General features: G+C 50.0%; 1 protein-coding gene across 1 annotated transcript in view; it reads right to left on the reverse strand.

Annotated features, from left to right (window-relative positions):
- The window catches only part of LOC116955077 (uncharacterized), a 153,629-nt gene extending 139,093 nt beyond the window's left edge, over positions 1-14,536 (reverse strand). The window contains exon 1 of the mRNA XM_032976037.2: positions 13,383-14,536. Coding sequence (XP_032831928.2) covers positions 13,383-14,065 — 683 coding nt within the window. The 5' untranslated portion in view covers positions 14,066-14,536. The remainder of the gene's footprint in view (positions 1-13,382) is intronic.
- Positions 14,537-18,770: the final 4,234 nt, after the last annotated feature.

An 18,770-nucleotide genomic window follows, 5' to 3' on the forward strand; every position in this document is an offset into this window, starting at 1 on the left:
TCCGACCTCCTTTTTCAAAACACTTTACAGTTGCGACGAATTGCTTGCAATTATAAATCAGTCCCGAGCAACAGGTATCTTTCCGAAAAAAATTAAGACCACCATGGTGAAACCCATTCTTAAGAAAAGTAATATGGATCCGCTAACTCAATAATTTCAGGCCTATTTCCAATCTTCATTTTTGAGTAACATTCTGGAAAACTTAGTCCTCAAACAACTAAATGTTTTTTTTTAATTGCTAACTGTATATTTAAACAAAATTCCAGTCCAGTTTTCGTGCTCAACAGAGCACTGAAACAGCACTTTTTAGGGTTGTTAATGATCTAAGATTGAACACTGATGAGAAAAAAATGTATCAGTCCTTGTGCTTTTGGATCTTAGCGCAGCGTTTGACACGGTTGATCACAATATCCTTTTTGATAGACTGCAGAGATGGGTTGGCCTGTCGGGTACAGTTGCAAATTGGTTTAAGAGCTATTTGACCGGCAGAGAGCAATTTGTATCCATAGGTGATCTGTCGTCCTTAAAGACAGAAATTACGTGTGGTGTTCCACAAAGGTCCATTCTGGGACCTGTTTTATTCAGACTCTATATGCTATAACTGGGCTATATCATCCGGAAACATGAGATTGGTTTTCATTGCTACGCTGATGATACGCAACTATACATTTCGGTATCTCCGAATGATGTAAGCCCCATCGATACCCTGATGAAGTGCATTGATGATATTAAAACGTGGACGGCAACTGAATTTCCTGGCACCTAACAACGACAAAACAGAGGTCCTGGTAATTGGAGCAAAAGCCCAAAGAGATGAACTACTCAAAATGTTTTTTCTCGTTGACAAAAAAACGCCAAACTGCAGGTTAAAAACTTAGGTGTTTCGTTTGATCCGGATTTTAATTCTGAAGCCCACATCACATATATCACCAAAACGGCATTTTATCATATTGCAAATATAACTCAGGTTCAGCCTTTTCTCTCTCGGTTTGCTACTGAGAAACTTATGCGTGCTTTTATTACTAGGAAACTTCTGGTCTTCCGAAAAAGTCAATATGTAACCTACAACTTATTCAGAATGCTGCAGCACGGGTGCTTACGAAAACCAGAAAGAGCACCAACGTTACACCTATTTTACGGTGCTTGCACTGGCTAACAGTCAGTCAGAGAATTATTCTTTTCTTAAAATGTTAATTGGTTTTTAAATCCACAATAAAGGCTTTTGTGTTCGATCGCGCAAGTATGAATGTGTCGTAACCCTCCACCACCCGACACAACCAATTAGTAAGGGATTTGTCACGTAAACAAATGCCAGTTATATTCTTGGTTCTTTCGGTAAAGTCACGCAGAAGGGAAACAATATAATAATAAAAATATAAAACAATAAAATTCTCACGACGTTTTGACTGCAACACAAGCAATCATCATCAGGTGTGAAAACCACAGCAAGAAAATTAGAATGTTTTTCTTGCTGTGGTTTTCACACCTGTGGTTTTCACACCTGATGATGATTGCTTGTGTTGCAGTCGAAACGTCGTGAGAATTTTATTGTTTTACATTTTTAATAATAATTTTATTGTTTCCCTTCTACGTGACTTTACCAAAAGAACCAAAAATATGAATCCCTGCAGTCACGAAAGCTTTAAATCAAAAGTTAAATGCCAGTTAGTTTACTACTTCAGCCCACCGGTGTGTTGGAGAGTAAATCCACGAGATTGACAATGTGAGTAGTACGACGTTTCGTTGGTAATTACATCCAGCATCATCGGGCGATTTGCCAGAAGAGTGAAGCAATCCACCTGCTTCCGGTCTTAATTAGAGCAGGACGACGTCATCACGGAACACAATTACTAATTGGCTGTGTCGGGTGGTGGAGGGTTACGACACATTTATGCTTACGAGATCGAACCCAAACAAATGTATTATGAATAATATTGGTCGCGAAAGCCTACGTGTTAAACTGTTTGTTTTAAATCGTTGAATGGTTTGGCACCAGCATACATGTCTTCTGTGCTTTGTAGATATGAACCAGCAAGATCTCTCAGATCCTCCGGTCTTATAGTCATCCCAAGGGCCGGGACCAAAATTCACGGAGAAGGCGGCCTTCAGTGTGCATGGTTCTCGCTTGTGGAACAGCCTGCCGGGGCATCTGAGGACTTGGCAATCATTGAGCAATTTGAAGCTCAATCTGAAAGTTCACCTTTTAAACTTGCTTTTACTTAAGATTATTTTATAGTGTAATTTTATTTATATGCCCTCGATAGCAATTTATTATGATGCTATTTAGTTTTTTGGGTTAGAGCACGTAAATACATAAATGTGTCGTGAAGCCCCGCCACCACCCGACACAGCCAACTAGTAAGGGTTGTCACGTAAACAGAACGTGGCTAATTCGTCACTAGTACAGCACCACCGGTTGTGTGTTGGAGATCCAAGCCACACCATTTACAATCTGAGTACGACGTTACGCCAGTAATTACAACCAGCTTCGTCAGGCGACAGCGGGTTTTAACGACACATTTATATATTTACGCGATCTAACCCAAAAAAAAACATTTATTATGGATATTGGTCGCGAAAGCCTACGTGTTAAACCAATTTTGTTTTGTATGGAAATTACTTGTATGCTTCTTGCGATTTAGTCTTTTAACAATGTTTTTTTTTTAATCTTTACAGCACTTAGAATGGCATTTTTTGCACGAAATAGTGCTCTAGAAATAAAAAAACTTGATTTGGTTGAACTGTAGATAAATCATCTTCCCGATCCCTCATCATCATCTCCTTCCAACAACTACTCATGATGTATTGAAACATATTGCAATCATCGCCATCAACGTTGTCGTCATTATCATCAGACGTATCTGAAGTTGTCTTAATATAATCGTCGTACTTCCGTCGATTGAAAAGAAAACCATCTTTGTCTGCATCGTCATCGCCGTGCAGTCGCTGATGAACCTACCGATGCCTCAAGTTCCTAATCGCACAATTTTATATTGTAATGCGCTCGGTGATGATGATGTAATTCATCATCATCATCATTCCTGTTGACGTATTTTACAAGCTGGCGTCTTCTCATTGTGATCATCGTTACTGCCAATGCATCGATGCTGACTCTCAACGGGACGTTACTTCTACATAGAGAGAGACGGTCGCTTATTCGAATCATCGTCATCGTCAATCTACTGATGTATTGACAGCTGTTTGCATCATTATCACCGTCGTCGTCGTCATCATCCGATAGATATCGCCGTAAATTATATCACTCATTAAGTATCGAAATACCCATATAATTGTAATCCTCATCATGCAACTAGCAACGCAAGAGATAAGCTATAAATGCATGCCCTTCGCACACACCTCCGATGAATCGATTGGCTAAGTACGGCGCGAAAGAAGTTCAACATAGATACACGTACATAGACTCACACAGAGACCCATAGACTCACACAGAGACCCATAGACTCACACAGAGACCCACAGACCCACACAGAGACCCATAGACTCACACAGAGACCCATATACTCATGCAGAACCACAGGCTCATACAGACCCACATACTCATGCAGAACCATAGACTCACACGGAGACCCATAGACTCACACAGAGACCCATAGACTCACACAGAGACCCACAGACCCACGCAGAGACCCATAGACTCACACAGAGACCCATATACTCATGCAGAACCACAGGCTCATACAGACCCATATACTCATGCAGAACGATAGACTCACACGGAGACCCATAGACTCACACAGAGACCCATAGACTCACACAGAGACCTATAGACTCACAAAGAGACCCATAGACTCACATAGAGACCCATAGACTCACACAGAGACCCATAGACCCACACAGAGACCCATAGACTCACACAGAGACCCTTAGACTCAAACAGAGACCCATAGACTCACAGAGAGACGTATAGACTCACACAGTGACCCATAGACAGACACAGACCCATAGACTCACACAGAGACCCATAGACTCACACAGATACCCATAGACTCACACAGAGACCCTTAGACTCACACAGAGACCCATAGACTCACACAGAGACCAATAGACTCACACAGAGACCCATATACTCACAAAGAGACCCATAGACTCACACAGAGACCCATAGACTCACACAGAGACCCATAGACTCACACAGAGACCCATAGACTCACAAAGAGACCTATAGACTCACACAGAGACCCATAGACTCACACAGAAACCCATAGACTCATAGTGAGTCCTATATACTCACACACAGACCCATAGACTCACACATAGTCCCATAGACTTACACACAGACCCATAGATACACACAGAGACCCATAGACTCACACAGAGACCCATAGCCTCACACAGAGACTCATAGACTCACATACAGACCCATAGACTCAATCAGAGACCCATAGACTCACACAGAGACCCACAGACTCACACAGAGACCATAGACTCACACAGAGACCCATAGACCCACACAGAGACCCATAGACTCACACAGAGACCCATAGACCTACATAGAGACCCACAGACTTACACAGAGACCCATAGACCCACACAGAGACCCATAGGCTCACACGGAGACCCATAGACTTACACGGAGACTCATAGACTCACACAGAGACCCATAGACTCAAGCAGAGACCCATAGACTCACACAGAGACCCATAGACCCACACAGAGAACCATAGCCCCACACAGAGACCCACAGACTCACACAGAGACCCACAGACTCACACAGAGATCCATAGACCCACACAGAGGCCCATAGACCCACACAGAGTCCAACAGACTCACACAGAGACCCACAGACTCACACAGAGATCCATAGACCCACACAGAGGCCCATAGACCCACACAGAGTCCAACAGACTCACACAGAGACCCACAGACTCACACAGAGACCCATAGGCTCACACAGAGACCCATAGACTCACACAGAGACCCATAGCCTCACACAGAGACCCATAGACTCACACACAGACCCATAGACTCAATCAGAGACCCATAGACCCACACAGAGGCCCATAGACCCACACAGAGTCCCACAGACTCACACAGAGACCCACAGACTCACAAATACACCCACAGACTCACACAGAGACCCACAGATTCACAAGGAGACCCACAGACTCACACGTACACCCATGGACTCAAGTACCCATATAATCGTACAGAGAGCTATAGGCTCACACAGAGACCCACACACTCACACAGAGACCCGTAGACTCACACACAGACCCATAGACTCAATCAGAGACCCATAGACTCACACAGAGACCCACAGACTCACACAGAGACCATAGACTCACACATAGACCCACACAGAGACCCATAGACTCACACAGAGACCCATAGACCCACATAGAGACCCACAGACTTACACAGAGACCCATAGACCCACACAGACACCCATAGACTCACACGAAGACCCATAGACTCACACGGAGACCCATATACTTACACGGAGACTCATAGACTCACACAGAGACCCATAGACTCACACAGAGACCCATAGACTCACACAGAGACCCATAGACCCACACAGAGACCCATAGACCCACACAGAGACCCACAGACTCACACATAGACCCACAGACTCGCACAGAGACCCATAGACCCACACAGAGGCCCATAGACCCACACAGAGTCCCACAGACTCACACAGAGACCCACAGACTCACACAGAGACCCATAGACTCACACAGAGACCCATAGACTCACACAGAGACACATAGTTTGTTGTCCTTCCTCCGTACCTCCGATTACCACGGTTAGTTACGTACGGTGCAAAAGAAGTTCAACATACGTGCATCAGCAGAAGTCGGACTCGCTTACCAATCAATGCCAGTACAGTGTCATATGTAATGGGCAAGGGCCATTAACATACGACACTTGCTCCCACCGACTATGCATGTGTGTGTAGAACTTCTTTCGCACCGCACGTATCCATCCGTTATTATCGGAGGTGCCGTTGGAATTTCTATCCGGTACAGATACAATGGAAGGCTGATCGATGCCCGGATGTTGTCAAGGGATGGTTGCATACTGGTTAACCATGTTACAAACGCGAATGATCTGGTGATTGCTGCTCACTCTGAGAACGAGTTGGAGGTTCTATTGTTGGGGGGGGGGGGGGGGGTGGCGGGGGGGTATTGGTGTGGTGGACTGGTGTAGCTATAGGCGGCTGTTCGTCCATCGGGGCTAAGCTCCCAGCGTCCATCCGTGAATGTTTCACACTGCGCTCTCACTGCGCGATCTTCATGCAGCAGCTGCAGCGGCAACTGCAGCAGCAGCAGCAGCAGACGCATCGATTTCCCTGGTATGGATGTGCCATGCAGAGTGCATGGGTAATCAGTGCGGTGTTAAAAGATGACTGCCCTGGGCAGCACCAACCCCAATGAAGAGAGACAAAAGGGGGTGGGCACTAGCAGGATTCAGACGATGCGAGTATTTCAATACTTCAATCGCGATCTCATTAGTATTCTTGTATCGCACGCGTTGCAAAGCGTTACGCAGTGGCGGGCACTCACTCGTTCTCAGAATCCGGAGTTGCGTTAGATGGAGACCCGCGCTGAATGGCACGGGTTTGTATTGTTGCCGCGCGCTGACACCACCCAACTCACGGTTGCACTCTGAGAGCGCCACGTGTCGCCACGGGCGGCGAACAAAAAAAAAATGAACGCTGGATTCGAACTCCAGGTTCTCAGCCGTGACCGGCACAGGTGCGTCTCCGACCCTCGTGCCACCACGGTCAACCTGCCCCAGCTAACCGTCGCGTCGGCTCCAGAGTTTCCCCCCGACGTCCTCACAACGCCAGCGTCGAGCCTGGCACGGAACGAGGCCATTTCGCTCGGTGCGCGTGACGCGCGCGTGGCGCGTGACGCGTGCGGCACGTGACGTGTGACGCGTGCGGCACGTGACGTGTGACACGTGCGGCACGTGACGTGTGACTGCGTGCGGCGCGTGGCGGGCGGTGCACGTGGCGGGTCGACGCACGCGCTGCACTACGAGCCCGGCTGTGACCCGAGTTCGATTCCCGCTCACGGCCCACACCAGCGACGAATATCTGAGCCGGCCCTGGGCCGCCTCTAGGTCGACTAGGCCTCAACCGAGTACCTGGTGTGGTGTGTAAACATCGCCACTGGGGAGACAAAGGCGGTCGGGCGTGGTGCTGGCCATCCACCCCCTCGTGTGCGGTGCCGGCCTTCGTCGGTGCTACTCCCTGAAGGCACTTGCCCCAAGAGTCGATGAAGACTACACGGGACATCTCTGTCTTTGTAACGTGCCTGTACTGCTCTGGTAGCTCCACACCGATTAATCATTGCCTTGTGAATGACAACAATTCCATCTAAACATGCTATCAACACAAGCCACCCCAGACAAGTAACAGCAAGGGAAGCCATGGTAGCTAGGAGATGTTAACTACCTCGCTTGGTATACAGGAGGTCGTGGGTTCGATCCCGACCCTGACGCCTGCTGTATATTTGGAGTTTGCGTCTCTCTCTCTCTCTCTCCCCGTGGTCGCGTGAATTTTTCCCCGGGTCCTCCGGTCCCCCCCCCCACACTTAGAAGCAATGTCGCGCGTTCAGAGTATTTGGCCGCTATAAGTTTCCACAAGTTGACGATGAGCCACTTCTTGAGCTATCATTTCTAAAGCCAGGTCGCTTCTCCAAACGAGTTGTATCGCTCAGTGGGGCCTTACCTGATAAAATAAAAAAAACAATGTTTAGTTTTAGTTTAGTAACAAAAACGAAATGCAAGAGGTGAATAGACCAACTCGTCACAGTAACCCGTGCCCATATAACGGCCCGTAACAAGGTCTCATCCAAGCACCATCAACACCCAACTCATTGCACTGTATGCCTGTTGAACTTCTTTAGCACGATTGGCTACGGAGAAAAATCCATGCGTCCACATGGAGAGAGAGACACGCAAACTCCAAATATACAGGAAGCGTCAGGGTACGGATGGAACCCACGACCTCCTGTATACCAGGTGAGGTAGTTAACATCTCACCACGGAGAGAGACGCAAACTCCAAATATACAGCAGCAGGCGTCACGGTCGGGATGGACCCCACGACCTCCTGCATACCAGGTGAGGCAGTTAACATCTCATAGCCACCGGACAGCTCCCGCGGCTAAAATGAATCCCGAGCTGCAGACGCACATGTCCACGTGGACACGTGTTCGCGTGGACACGTGTCCGCGTGAACACGTGTTCACGTCCGTGCCCGAGCAAACCTCAGGTCTACGCAACGCGCCAGCAACGTCCGTGGCTAGCCACGGGCATGAGCGAGGGGCGCTCGAGAGTGGGAACCCCGCTCTGCCGGAAGCCAGTGAAAGAGTTCCAAGTCTCATCGGATTCCTCCAGTCTTCTGAGTGTCATTCTGCCGACTCCTCGTGACACGTGGCGTTAGCAGCCCAGGGCCCTGGCACGTACAACCGCCGAGGTTATAGTGGATCACCACACAGATGCCGTGAGAATCAGAATCTTTATTTTCGGCTGGACGAATCCGATGAGCGATAAAGCTCTTTTTTCACAGGTGCCCAGTATGGACACAGGGCCAGAAAGTTACAACAACCGGTGCCCCGTACCCTGTCTCGCCAGGAGATGGGGGCACAGCGAGGGGACTGATCGTCATCTGTCGTCCATCTGTATGGGGGTTTTCGCTGGGTGCTCTGGTTTCCTCCCACTTGTGTGTGTATATATGTACTGTATGTGTAAAAACAAAACTCTCAACATTAATTGACTGAAATCAAATCTTAAAAATAATAAAAACTATGCCGGACCCTCGTGAGAAAGAGACGTACGACTCACTGTTGCTATCCTGGATAAATACGTCCATCACGATTGGTATTATTACAGCTGCGCATCTTGCAAATGACCGCTGCCACCCTGGACCGATAGCATTGCACTGCCAGCGCTGCGATCTTGTCAGAAAACCACCTTCCTCCTCCTCCTCCTGTCCCTCCTAATTTTACTATTCCTCCTCCTCTTCTTCCTCCTCCTCCTTCATCTCCTCCTCATGCCCCTCCTCCTCCTGTTCCTCCATCGCCTCCTCCTCCGCCTGTTCCTCCTCCTCCTGTTCCTCCTCAGCCATCTCTTCCTCCATCTCCTCCTCCACTTGTTCCTCCTCCTCCATCTCCTCCTCCTGTTCCTCCTCCTCCTGTTCCTCCTCCTCCTATTCCTCCTCAGCCATCTCCTCCTCCATCTCCTCCTCCACTTGTTCCTCCTCCTCCTGCTATTTTCCCTCCTGTTTCTCCTCCTCCTCCTCCTCCATCTTCTCCTCCTGTTCCTCCTCCTGTTCCTCCTCCTCCATCTCCTCCTCCTGTTCCTCCTCCTCCTGTTCCTCCTCTTATTCCTCCTCAGCCATCTCCTCATCCATCTCCTCCTCCATCTCCTCCTCCACTTGTTCCTCCTCCTCCTGTTCCTCCTCCTCCAGTTCCTCCTCCTCCTCCATCTCCTTCTGTTCCTCCTCCTCCTCCTATTCCTCCTCAGCCATCTCCATCTCCTCCTCCATCTCCTCCTCCACTTGTTCCTCCTCCTCCATCTCCTCCTCCTCCTCTTGTCCCACCTCCTCCTGCTATTCCTCCTCCTGTTTCTCCTCCTGCTCCTGTTCCTTCTCATCCTCGTGTTCCTTCTCCTGTTCCTCCTCTAACCCGTTCCGCCTCCTCCACCACCACCTAATCCTCCGTTAGCTATCATCCAGTGTCGGTCTGCTCTGCCAACAGAGTGGCGGAAATTCCACATTCCCATGAAAGCGGGCCAGTATCTCTGCGTGGAAAGGCCACAGTGACATTTTGCTGCGAAGCGCTACTCAATACATTGTCACCGGATATGTGACGATGGTGGTGGTGGTGGTGCTACTGGTGGTGGTGATGGTCGTGTTGATGGTTGTGATGTGGTCGTGGTGATGATGCTAATGATATTGACGGCGCTGATGGTGGTGGTGCGGGTGATGGCGGTTGTGTTGGTTGTGATGGTGGTCGTGGGAATGGTGCTGGTGATGAAGATGGCATTGGTGATGCTGATGGTGGAGGTGGTGATGGTGGGTGTGTTGGTGATGTTGGTGATAATATCTGTGGTGGTGGTGGTGTGGGCATATACATACGTACATATGTGTGAGTACAACGTTTTGGACGTGATGCAATAGATGTATTGATGGATGGATGTATGCATGTATGTGCGTGCTGATATGGTAAAAACGAAATGGATGCAAGGTTGTATCGATAACTAACAAAAGTATTGATAGATGGATGAGAAAATTGGTGAAGATGTGATGATGCATGAAGGGTGGGATGGATTTGTCAGAGGCCGGTGGTATGAATTATGTATGAAGAAACGAACGATTGCATGCACGGGACGATTAATTGGACCAATAAATGGTCGGAACGAGAGGGTGCATACATAAGATCGCAAACGAGTGAAGAGACGGGCGACGGAGGAAGGAAAATAATGAGTCGTGGATGGAAGGGCAAGTAAACGGAGAGTCGCGTGGTGAACGCGCAAACGAATCCCGGTTTATATTCTTAGCTCTTTCGGTAAAGTCACGTTGAAGGGAAACAATAAAATAATAAAACACATATATTAAACAATAAAAATTCTCACGACGTTTCGACCATAACACACCTGATGATGACCGTTTGTGTTATGGTCGAAACGTCGTGAGAATTTTTATTGTTTTATATATTTTTTTATTATTTTATTGCTTCCCTTCAACGTGACTTTACCGAAAGAGCTAAGAATATGAATTACTGCAGTCACGAAAGCTTTAAATCAGAATCCCGGTTTATCGAATGAAGAGTGCGGTGGGGTCGGGGAAACTGAACGAGCGTCCGCAGTGACGAGGAGATTGATAACGAACGGAGACGTTCCGACGGAGGCAACGTCCGAGGAGCGAAGCAGACAACCCGCATCCCTTGAAAGGGCCCTGCAGAGGGACGCCTTTCGGGGAGGCCGCCGCCACCCCCCCCCCCCCAAACCACACACGTGGCGAACAAATCTGTCGACGCCGGTGGAGGGTTTGGGTCGGACGAAGCTGTCGAGGGGAGCGGAGGCGTAAGTGTGCAGCCAGGCACGGGGCTATTTCAGGAATATTTTGTTGTTTTTTTTTTTCCCTGGATTTTCTGTTTTGCACAGTCACATGATCACTTTAAGATGTTTTCTTGTTCATGTTTTTTTGTTTGTTGCGGTTGCACCCGATTCAAGAGCCGAATGGCTCACAGGGCTATACCCAAATAAATGAAAATGTGGAACTAAGATGGAGAGGGCTTTGTCGTGGCCCTGTGGCCCCACAGGGGATGTGAGACGAGTCAGCCAACTCACTGGCTGATGGTGAGGAGACTGATCGACCGGGGTGGCGCATTGGCAATGAAACGGAATCGGCGCGTGGAGATGGGATGTGCGGCGGCACGCACGGATGAATCGATGGACGGGTGGGATGGATGGAGTTATCGATAAGTGAGCGGAATAATAATAATAATAATAATGATGACGATGATAATATATATGGACGGATAAAGGGGAGCGAATGAACGCACGGATAGGGTGAAGGGGATTGATGGGGTGTTTAATGGATGCGCGAACGGACGCGCGCATGAAGGAGTTTGCGCATTTGAGTAACGCGTACACACGAACGGGTGACGAATTGACCGATGCGCGAATGACCGAATACCGGGGTGGATCTATCTATAATCGGCGGAGGACCGAATGCATACCGAAACACGTCGTTGCGAAGGGATTTACTGGCGCGTGCGGATGGAGGGCACAGATCAAGTTCATCAGTAGCCCAACGAATACGTAAAATGAGCAACGCAAACAAACGGACGCTTGTGCGAAAACATGAAAAATCGGTACGCGTGTACATGGATAGAGACATTATTTATTTATGTATCGCCGTGTGTACGAGACTATGGGCGATGCACGGTGTCGCTTAATCAGTGGAGGAATGAATGCATGGCCATATAAATGAATAAGCTTCGCAGGTGCAAAAAAAAATGCATCCATCACGACGGGTGGACAGATTGCACGGGGCAGGCGAGCGAATTAATCAACTGATCATCTCGGACGGAGATTATTGTTATTATAACGAGATGTAAACTGGGTTCTATGTCTCACTCGACTTATCCTGAGCGCTGTGAGGTTGACTTATCAGGGTGGGTTGAGGGGGGGGGGGGGCTGGTAACAATTATCGGCGTAAGGCACTACCACTAGAGTACACGTTACGCCTATCCAATAATAATCCTCTAGCTTTTCACCCCCAAAAAGTATTAATCCCGGAATCCCGTGAGCAGGTTGATACAAATTCGTGAGGACAAAAGGAAGGCCGGAGGTTGGATGTGGCCGGGTGTCGCGACGATTCCCTGGAACTGAACACCGCACGCGACCCAGCTAAAAAAACGATGCAATGGCTATCGACAGACGGGGAGATGGAGCGGCGAATTGGGTTTCTTCCCCAGTTGCCTGCATGGATTGCTGCGTAGCGGTGACGGGATAGCGGCGGCGGCGGCGGCGGCTTGGTGAGGCCTTCATCCAGCAGTGGATAGGCTATGGCGAATGATGATGATGGTAAATGCATGAATCAAGGAACACGCTCACTGCAAGGGCGCTCTCAGACACAGGACAAAGACACCCCGTGCAGCCTTCACGGACTGTCGGGGCAAGTGCTGTTAAGCGAACGAGGGCCGACACGGAACACGAGGCGGTTGGTGTGGCCGGTTCCACGCCCGGCCGCCTTTGTCTCCCACGGAGCTGGATGTGTTACACACCGCATCGGCTTCTCATTTAAGGCTGAGTCGACCTAGGCGAGGAGGCCCACGAACGGATTCAGATCTCCTTCAGTTACGTTTGAGCCGTGAGCGAGAGTCGAACTCGGGTCGCCGGGTTCCGCAAGCCGCAGTTGCGCTCACCGCCACCGATCGTATAAACCACAACCCAGAACAACAGCCGCCGTTCGCCTCGAAGTGTCGGCGTCGTCGCCACGACGCTTGTGCCAGGCTAGGTGCACCCTGAGACCACGTGACGTGCCGAAGGCTGTCTGACAGGAAGGTCACGGGTCAGACCCAGGTGCCGTGGCTGGACCGGCTGAGATGACTGGCCGATGCACCAGCTGGGCTTCCCCACTATCTCCCCGGCGCTCCGCTCGTTGTTGCGAGCGTCGCTACTTGGCCATCCGTCGTTGTTGGAGGACGACTGCCTCCAACTGCCCAGTAGCCTCACAGCGCACCTAGCCTGGCACTGCCCGCGAGCCTCCTTTTCCACCTCCTCCACAGAGGCCGATCTTGAGACCGCCGTTACCGGTCATCGGCAAAGCAACAACAAAAAAAAAAAAAAAAAAAAAACCCGCCCGCTCGTCCACGCAACGCCACACGAACCGCAACTTACTTGGGCATTATAATATCCCTGGCGGCGCGTGTCACTCTCCTGAGCACCACTTTGGCCAGCACCGCGGACAGCAGCGCCAGGGCGATGACTCCGAACACGACGTAGACCACGAGATTGGTGCGGTCCATGGCGGGGTCGTACTTGGAATCGGGGTCCACGGTGGGCATCTGGTTGGCGGTGGGCGACGCCCAATTGGGCGTCTTGTAGTTGTGGCACACCGACTGGTTCAGCTGCGAGCCGAAGACGTTGCAGCAGTAGCGCATGCTACAGGTGCCGCAGCAGAAGCGATACTCGGTCGAGTTGCAGCTGAACGGCGGGTCCCAGAGGCCCATCACGTCGAAGTAGCCGAGGCAGTAGTTCCTTCCGCTTGCGGACGATGAAGACGACGATGACGACGATATTAACGAGGACGATAACGGCGCCGATGAATCTGCCGACGATGAAGCCGACGACGATTTAGACGATGCCAATGACGACGCCGCTCCCGACGACAATGATGATGATGACGACGACGACGATGGTAATGATGACGAGGACGATGATGATGGTGATGGTGGCGCGGGCAGGGGTCGAGCCGTCTTGTAGGTCCGGTTAGGCGCGCTCTTGGCCGCTCGTCTCGCCAGCGGGGACCCCATGATCACGAGCAGTGGCAGCAGCAGCAGTGCACACAGACGCATTGTCATCTGCTGCGAAGCGGCCGAGAAAGCGGCCCAGCGGCACGGCTCAGCCGACAAGGACACGCATCGCAGATCCGTGAAGCCGAATCTTCCTCCTCCTCTTCTGCCACCACCGCCACCACCACCACCACCTCCTCCTCCAGATCCTCCAACCTCGTGCGCCGCGAACCGCCAGCCCAATCCCTCCTCCCCATGCGGTGACGGAGGGGAGCGAGACGTGATGCAGGAATGCTCCACCTCTTTCTCTTGGCTGCTGCTGCTGCTGCTGTGGCTTGCTGTTTGCTTCTGCTGCTACTGCTGTTGATGCTGCTGCTGCTAGTGATGACGATGATGCTGTAGGTGCAGATGCAGCAGTTAGTAGTGTCTTGCTCCCATCGGCGCTCCTCCTCAACGCAGCAGTAGCAGCAGAGGTAGGAGCAGCAGCAGCAGCATCATCCGTCGCCGCCGCTACCACCACCACCACCACCTCCTCCTCCTACAGCATCCTCCACTCCCTCCCACCCCTGATATTGCGTGCCGCCTCCCTCCATCCGTCAAGATGCGCTCACACGCAGCCCCCACTCCTCATCCCCCTCCCCCCCCCCCCCCCCACAAACATACAAAGATCGCCCGGATAGCCTTTAACAGGCTGTCGGGGCAAGTGCAGTTCGCGAGTAGCGAGCACCTATGAAGGCCGGCATGGCACACGAGGGAGTGGGTGGCCTGCAACTCGCACGCCCGACCGCCTTTGTATCCCCAGTGGCGACGTGCAGGCAACGCGCCAGGTACTCATTTGGTCCATGACCGGTTCAGATAATCGTCACCGATGTTGGTAGCCGTGAGCGGGAATCGAACCCAGGTTCGCCGGGTTCGTAACGCAGCGCGCTCATCCGATGCGCTACCCCCGGTGAACCCCCACCCATCACCCCCCCCCACCGCCACACAAGCCCCTCCCCTCCACTCCCCACATCAGCCCCTCCCCTCCACCCCCACAATCCAATGTCGCTCAGGCAGCTCAGCCTTAAATCAAAGCACGCCGCCCCAATGTGGCAGCGGGCGGCTCGTGGTGGTGGTGGTGGAGACGGGGGGGGGGGGCTATAGAGAGAGGGGGGTTTCAGGGGGGTGGAGAGGAGGGGGGGAGGTATTAGAGAGAGAGGGGGGTATAGATAGAGGGGAGTTTTAGGGGGGTGGAGAGGGGGGGGTAGCAGAGAGAGGGGGGGTATAGAGAGGGGGGGGATGTGGGGGGTGGAGAGGGGGGGTAGCAGAGAGAGGGGGGGTATAGGGAAAGGGAGGATGTGGCAGGGTGTAGAGAGAGGGGGGGTAGCAGAGAGAGGGGGGGCGTTATAACGAAGGGGGGGGGGGGGGTGAGACACACGTGGGAGTTGGGGAGCCGGCGGGTTTATTTTGTATTCACCACCACGTGCAGCTCGCGCGTTCGACAGCTACAGCGGCGGCGCTTCTGTGCTGAGCGTAGCACTGCACTGGCGACTCCGCGCGTGTGTGCGTGTGTGTTAGTGGGGGACATGCGGGGGGGGGGGATGATGAACTTCTTTCGCACCGTACGCAGCCAACCGTGCTAATCGGAGGTGCGGGGGAAGGACAACAAACTGTGGGTCTCTGTGTGAGTCTATGGGGCGCTGTGTGAGTCTATGGGTCTCTGTGTGAGTCTATGAGCCTCTGTGTGAGTCTATGGGCCTGTGTGAGTCTATGGGTCTCTGTGTGAGTCTATTGGTCTCTGTGTGAGTCTATGGGTCTTCATGAGTCTATGGATCTGTATGAGTCTATGGGTCTCTGTCTGGGTTTATAAGTCTCTGTGTGATTCTATGGGTCTCTGTGTGAGTCTATGGGTCTCTGTGTGAGTCTCTGGGTCTCTGTGTGAGTCTATGGGTCTGTATGAATCTATGGGTCTCTGTGTGGGTCTTCGGGTCTCTGTGTGAGTCTATGGGTCTCTGTGTGAGTCTATGAGCCTCTGTGTGAGTCTATGGGTCTGTGTGAGTCTATGGGTCTGTATGAGTCTATGGATCTGTATGAGTCTATGGGTCTCTCTCTGGGTTTATGAGTCTCTGTGTGAGTCTATGGGTCTCTGTATGAGTCTATGGGTCTCTGTGTGAGCCTATGGGTCTCTGTGTGAGTCTCTGGGTCTTTATGAGAGTCTATGCGTCTCTGTGTGAGTCAATGGCTCTCTTTGTGAGTCTATAGGTCTCTTTGTGAGTCTATGAGTCTCTGTGTGGGTATATGGGTCTCTGTGTGAGTCTATGGGTCTCTGTGTGAGTCTATGGGCCTCTGTGTGAGTCTACGAGTCTATGTATGAGTCTATGGGTCTGTGTGATTCTATAGGTCTGTATGAGTCTATGGGTCTGTATGAGTCTATGGGTCTCTGTGTGGGTTTATGAGTCTCTGTCTGATTCTATGGGACTCTGAGTGAGTCTATGGGTGTCTGTGTGAGTCTATGGGTCTCTGTGTGAGTCTATGGGTCTGTGTGAGCATATGGGTCTGTATGAGTCTATGGGTCTCTTGTGGGTCTATCGGTCTCTGTGTGCCTGTGGGTCTCTGTGTTAGTCTATGGGTCTGTATGAGTCTATCGGTCTCTGTGTGAGTCTATGGGTCTCTGTGTGAGTCTATGGGTCTTTGTGTGAGACTATGTGTCTGTGTGAGTCTATGGGTCTCTGTGTCGGTCTATGGGTCTCTGTGTGAGTCTGTGCGTCTCTGTGTGAGTCTTTGGGTCTCTGTGTGAGTCTATGGGTCTGTGTGAGTCGATGGGTCAGTATGAGTCTATCGGTCTGTGTGAGTCTATGGGTCTGTATGAGTCTATGGGTCTCTGTGTGGGTCTCTGGGTCTCTGTGTGAGTCTATTGGACTCTGTGTGAGTCTATGGGTCTCTGTGTCGGTCTATGGATCTCTGTGTGAGTCTGTGGGTATCTGTGTGAGTCTATGGGTCTCTGTGTGAGTCTATGGGTCTGTGTGAGTCGATGGGTCTGTATGAATCTATCGGTCTGTGTGAGTCTATGGGTCTCTGTGTGAGTTTATGGGTCTGTGTGAGTCTGTGATTCTCTGTATGAGTCTATTTGTCTCTGTGTAGGTCTATGGGTCTCTGTGTGAGTCTGTGGGGCTCCCTGTGAGTCTATGGGTCTCTGTGTGAGTTCATAGGTCTCTGTGTTAGTCTTTTTATGTATGTTGAACTTCTTTCGCACCGTACATAGCCAACCGTGCTAATCGGTGCAGCGCGAGGGGAAGAACTACAAACGAAACGTATAAAGTAGTTCTTAAGAAATGAGTTTTCACAATCCAGACCAGTGCTTCTTAACATTTACTGCAACCTTTGCACCCATTTGGTTCTCAATCGTAAAAAAATAAACATCTATAATGTTAATTAATTCAATGGGTTTGATAAAACAAAGTAAGTTGTAACTTTGATGCCCGTGCTTAGTTTGTGTTTCCATTACATACCTCAACAAAAAACCTGGTCATGTCTCGCAACCCCACTGAACTAGTTGATTTAAGTTTGCATAGCTCTGTAGGAGCGCATTTGAAAGCGCGCGGGATGGTGGGAAGGGGGTGGTCAATGACGTAGTAACGACATCAGTGGCCTCGTAACTACATCATTAGTGGCCTAGTAACTACATTATCAGTGGTGTAGTAACTACATTATCAGTGGTCTAGTAACTATATTATCAGTGGCGTAGTAACTACATCATCAGTGGCCTAGTAACTACATTATCCGTGGCCTATTAACTACATTATCAGTGGCCTAGTAACTACATCATCAGTGGCCTAGTAACTATATTATCAGTGGCCTAGTAACTATATTATCAGTGGCTTAGTAGCTACATTATCAGTGGCCTAGTCACTAGATTATCAGTGGCCTAGTAACTACATCATCAGTGGCCTAGTCACTAGATTATCAGTGGCCTAGTAACTACATTATCAGTGGCCTAGTAACTACATTATCAGTGGTGGCCTAGTAACTACATTATCAGTGGCCTAGTAACTACATTATCAGTGGCCCAGTAACTACATTATCAGTGGCCTAGTAACTACATCATCAGTGGTGTAGTAACTGCATTATCAGTGGCGAAGTAACTACATTATCAGTGGTGTAGTAACTACATTATCAGTGGCGTAGTAACTACATCATCAGTGGCATAGTAACTACATTATCAGTGGTGTAGTAACTACATCATCAGTGGTGTAGTAACGACATTATCAGTGGTGAAGTAACTACACTATCAGTGGCCTAGTAACTACATTATCAGTGGTGTAGTAACGACATCATTAGTGGCCTAGTCACTACATTGTCAGTGGCGTAGTAACTACATTATCAGTGGCCTAGTAACTACATCATGAGTCGTGTAGTAACTACATCATCAGTGGCGTAGTAACTACATTATCAGTGGTGTAGTGACTACATTATCAGTGGCCTAGTAACTACATTATCAGTGGTGTAGCAACTACATTATCAGTGGTGTAGTAACTACATTATCAGTGGCTTAGTAACTACATTATCAGTGACGTAGTGACTACATTATCAGTGGCTTAGTAACGACATCATCAGTGGCCTAGTAACTACATCATTAGTAGCCTAGTAACTACATTGTCAGTGGCGTAGTAACTACATTATCAGTGGCCTAGTAACTACATTATCAGTGGTGTAGTGACTACATTATCACTGCCCTAGTAATACATTATCAGTGGCCTAGTAACTACATTATCAGTGGTGTAGTGACTACATTATC

Source organism: Petromyzon marinus, chromosome 58 (assembly GCF_048934315.1).
Source record: "Petromyzon marinus isolate PM22_M1 ecotype Great Lakes invasive population chromosome 58, UKy_Petmar_22M1.pri1.0, whole genome shotgun sequence".
Lineage (NCBI taxonomy): Eukaryota > Metazoa > Chordata > Hyperoartia > Petromyzontiformes > Petromyzontidae > Petromyzon > Petromyzon marinus.